The sequence below is a fragment of the Dipodomys spectabilis genome, unplaced genomic scaffold, assembly GCF_019054845.1.
Source record: "Dipodomys spectabilis isolate Male_0828 unplaced genomic scaffold, ASM1905484v1 ptg000034l, whole genome shotgun sequence".
NCBI classification, from domain to species: domain Eukaryota; kingdom Metazoa; phylum Chordata; class Mammalia; order Rodentia; family Heteromyidae; genus Dipodomys; species Dipodomys spectabilis.
This window is the reverse complement of record NW_024870711.1, coordinates 5,130,512-5,135,509: the sequence shown is the minus strand read 5'-3', so window position 1 is coordinate 5,135,509 and position 4,998 is coordinate 5,130,512. Positions and strand designations below refer to the sequence as shown.

Sequence of the window (4,998 nt, the reverse complement as noted above, 5' to 3'; positions counted from 1 at the left end):
ATGTGGAAAGGAGCTATGCAACTCGTGGGATGGGAGGGGTCAAAGTGAAGGGGTGACATTGTTCCCCCCAAAAAAGAAAGGTACTCATTATCTGACTTACGAAATGATAACCCCTCTGCACAACTCCTTCATAATACCAATAAAATTCTATTAAAAACAAACGTTATGGATAACACTGAAAAACTTACACTGTTTGTCTAATAAGTGGAATCAATTAGAATCATCCCCTAACCATAATGGATGAGTAGCTAGGTATTGACTCAAAACTACAACTTGTAATTTGAAATATACAATATTCTAACAGGTAAATAATATACCCTTGGGATAACAAATTACAGGAGCTATGAAAAGACATAGATAAGGAGACCATTTTCAGAGACAGCTTATACACATATAATTCCCAGTTCAACATTCAAATATTTCTGAAAAAAAATCTTAGAACAGTCCAAATTGCCCCATTTCCCCCTTTGCTAGCCAAAAGAGAACCACTCACCACCAAATTAGTAATTGTCACTGTTCCATTATGTTCAGTATGGCCGTGTACTGTTGTCTTCTAGATTTTCCTTTAGCCATGTTTTCCTTCACACAAGCTATGTGTGAGCTCCCTAAAAGCAGTCAGTGATTCTTAAATAAAATTTATTGATACATGCAATGCAAGGAAATAATATCTCGAGTAAATTCCTATGTTGGAAAAATAAAACTGGGATAATGGAAAATGTGTGGCTAACTTTGGCCAAAGCCTATATTACTTACTTATAAAATATTTTTTTTCCCCGCTAATGAAAAAAAGGACAGGCATGTTGTTGTACCACTAAAGCAGAGATCAAGAAGAGAGAATTATAAGGACATCACCAATAAAGGGCTTCTTACGGTAGCTACTAACTACTTGGATGAAGTTTTAGCCAGTGTCAATAACAATAACAACAATAACAACAAAAAAAACCCTTAAGAGTAATATATCTCTAGGAAATGGAAACAAGAGGGTTTTCTTTGTTAAAATGAGTAATATCTATCAATACAAGCATGATTGGGTTTTTCCTTCTATAAATAATCTTTGAAATGCTGAAAGGAGGCCAGTTGAAGGTGTTTTCGGTAGTGAAGGTTTAGGAACACACACATCATCTACTGATGGACCTTCTTCTTAGCCTTCCAGATATTTGTTGCACCAGAGTTACACAAGCACGGAAGGCTTCTGATAAAGAGTTACACAAGCACGGAAGGCTTCTGATAAAGAGTTACACAAGCACAGAAGGCTTCTGATCAAGAGTAACACAGCACGGAAGGCTTCTGATCAAGAGTCCTGATTTTTCTTCTTGAAGTTTTTGTATTAAACTGAATCTCCTTTAAGACAACTCAGCTTTACATTGTTAGGCTCTGCTGTCTAAGCTAACTCAAAATGGATGTCTGAGTGATGGTAACAAATGTGAATTGAGGTCAAAACACAGTGAAAACGTGATTTAACCGATCATGCATGTCCCTACCCCTGAGGTTTATCGTTTACAGTTATTTTATTCACTAGCTTAGTTCAGTGTGTATTTTCAGATAATGATTAGATGTAATTATAAAGGATCTATATTAAATTCAGAGATTCGGTTTGATTCCAGTACCTGATGTAAAATATATCATAAAAATAAACATACTTTAAAATTAAAAAAAGAAGCGGAACTAAGCTTTTCTGGATTTGGGCAGTGATTGGGCACTGAGAGTGATTCAAATGTCGCAACTGGGAAGGAGTTTCCTTGCCCAGCGCCCTCCTCAGGGCGCCCTTGACCTCTGCGTTCCTCAGGCTGTAGATCAGGGGGTTCAGCATGGGGTTGAAAAGCTATAGAAGAGGAAAAGGATCTTCTGCTGCTCCTCGGGGTGCCTGGACTTGGGGGCCATGTACATGACTATGGCGCTGCCAAAGAAGAGCCCCACCACGCAGAGGTGGGAGGAGCAGGTGGAGAAGGCCTTCCTGCGGCCTTCCCCTGACCCGATCCGCAGGATGGCCAGCAGGATGCGCGTGTAGGAGACCAGCACCAGGCACAGGGGACCCACCAGGATGAACACACAGGCTGCAAAGATGACTACCACATTGAGCCTGATGTCAGCACAGGCCAGCTTGAGCACTGAGAGGATTTCACAGAAGAAGTGGTTGATTTCATGAGGCCCGCAGAAGGGCAGCCTCACGATGAGACTCACATGGACCAGGGCCAGGAGGAAGGCACATGTCCAAGAAGTGACAACCAGAGAAACGCAGACTCTCCAGCTCATGATGACAGTGTATCGCAGTGGGTGGCAGATGGCCACGCAGCGATCATAGGACATCACCACCAGGAGGAGACATTCTGTGTGTGCAAAGGTCAGAAAGAGAAAGGTCTGCAGTATGCATCCAGCAAACGAGATGGGCTTGGCGGGATGCAGGAGGTTCACCAGCATCTGGGGCACCGTGTTGCAGGCGTAGGCCATGTCCACGATGGCCAGGTGGGAGAGGAAGAAGTACATGGGGGTGTGCAGTCTGGGGTCCAGACAGATGAGCCCCAGGATGATGCCATTGCTCAGTAATGTGAAGGAATAGAAGCATGAGAAAATTCCAAAAAGGACTATATGAATCCTAGGTCCAAGACCAAATCCCAGAAGGATGAATTCTGTGACCATTGTCTGATTTTCCTCCATGGCACTATGAAAATGAGACTCAAAAATGTCAGATACAATTCTTTTAAAACATCTTCTTATTATGTCATACATGTTAGATGTGTATAGATGTGTTAACAAATACCATTAGTATCTCAGTTGATTAAATTAATAACGTTTTTCATAATAAAATTTAAATTGAGTTTTTCCACAACCTGATTGTTTAGTCTAAGGAAAATATATTGCTAGTAATGGCTGAGAGTCATTAATAGGCATGCAATTATGCATGAACAAGCCATGCATATGAAGTAACTATGATGCTTGTTTCTGCATTCACTTATGCACTTCTAGAAGAGAATCATTGAGTAGCAGGAAGAGTAATGGAATAACTTTTAAAAGGAAACTGGCCTCTGAAGAGAATTGCTACTGTTGAGTATGAATCACAGAGTTTCTCATAATATTTAAATGGTAATGAAAGTTCAGAGAGTATTTTACAAGACTTCCTCCAAAGCAAATCACAGAGCAGCAACTTCTGTGATTAACATCATTTCTCTATGGACAAACAATAGTTGTGGTCAGGGATGGAGCACATTTGGCACATATTCTACATTCTACATTTTGTATATGTATTTATATGCATATATGTATTTATATACAATGTAGAATGTTTGGAAACGGGCTGAGGAAGAAAACTTGGATACCAAGAGATAATTATTCTCCAAAAAATGTACTCATAGATATGTACATATGTATGCTAAGTGTTTATTCTTGTTTCGAATATTGGAAACTGAATTGTGATAACTTGGCAAGTGGATAACTGGGTGTCTCACAGAATTACTACTCAGAAGATTTTCACCTACATTTATATTATTGTGAACACCTTGAATTTCATCAATACTGGCAGTCCAGAATTACAAGTGTCACTCTCAGTACTGTTGCTCAAATGTGTTTCCAAAACTCTCAAGAATTTGGAAGCCGACTAGGGGAGGTGCCTGTGTAAAAGCACACAGACATGATTTTCTATGCACTCTCTAGACAAGTTCCCCTTAGTAAATTTTATTTTTCCTGAATGGCCACAACCTAACATGAAACTCAGGAAGAAATACGTGGAAGCTGTTGTAAATCTAGTTCTTAAGTCATGTCTTTAACACAATAGCTGAGATCTCAAAGACAACAATTTGCTATCTCACTGTGAGAAGCAGTGGCCAACCTCAGCAATAAGACTCATCACACACCATAGAAGCCGATGATAGAACAAATTGACACATGGATAGTCCCATTTGACTGTCACTTGACTAATATCTGTGTCAACCTGTTAGATCTCTGCTACTCTGATGAGTTTAGCTGTCTGTATTGGATCTTGGATTAGAGTTTTGTCAATAAGCCACGCTCGGGTTCTGGTTTCTTTTACAAACATTCCTCAGACGGGGTAAAGACTGCATTGCTTTAGGCCACTCCCTGTTTTACTTTACTAGTCCTCATGGACGTGGCAAGAAGTACCCTAAGGAATGTGCAGTAGGAGACAGCATTGCATTCTGAGTAAAACCCATAGGCAACTATACGAATGATAATCAAGAGGTACAAACCAGACCATACCAGGAAACAGGACTGGAGATTCTGGGGCGTTTAAAAGCCCACTCCTGCTCTTTTGATACACGTTTCCACATTGAGGGCAGGACAACTGGGCTTAGTGGTACAACATGGTTTTATGAGGGTCCTATCTGGTGAAAGAACAAAATGACATGAGTAGTGAACAACATGGAGTGTAAACGGAACTGCACTCGGTCATGCGTACACAAGGACCTTTAGGGAACAGGAGACACAAGGATCCTGGTCACCGGTGGGTGAACATCTGTAAGTCTACATGGTGGTTCTGGTTATCAGTGGTTATCAATAGCCTTACCGAATAAGGCCTCCACAGAGCTTTTCTTACTCTGATTGCATGTTCTCCAATCAAACATAAGGGAATAGCTCCTTTTCTTGTGCAGAAATTTCTATAGAAAAGGAATATATCACAGCAGAATTCTTTGCTTCTTTTATGATTACATTCTGAATGCTAAGTAAGTGTGCACTTAGAGATTCTGCCTTCTGTATTGTCCTATTGTGCTATTATATAACACGATGAAGTTCTTGGACAAGATTCCCAAAGTTGGATGTAAAGGTGAGGACAAAATCCTGGATCAATGGAACCTCTTTTAAGCAACATTTGGGGAAGAGATATAGGTGCCTTTCCAGGAGTAATAGAGGAGATTACTATTTATTGAAAGGAACCAAAAATCATTTTGACATGAACATGATCTAAAGTATATATTTCAAGCATCCTTACACATGACAAGATGATTTGATGTTAGGTGAATATTAAACATTTCTGTGGAAATTTAACTT

General features: G+C 40.0%; 1 protein-coding gene across 1 annotated transcript; it reads right to left on the bottom strand.

Moving 5' to 3' along the window:
• Positions 1-1,803: 1,803 nt before the first annotated feature.
• Positions 1,804-2,655, bottom strand: LOC122105930 (olfactory receptor 2A1/2A42-like). Its single transcript, XM_042677223.1, has one exon. It carries the CDS (start codon positions 2,653-2,655, stop codon positions 1,804-1,806), a length of 852 nt encoding a protein of 283 aa, XP_042533157.1.
• Positions 2,656-4,998: the final 2,343 nt, after the last annotated feature.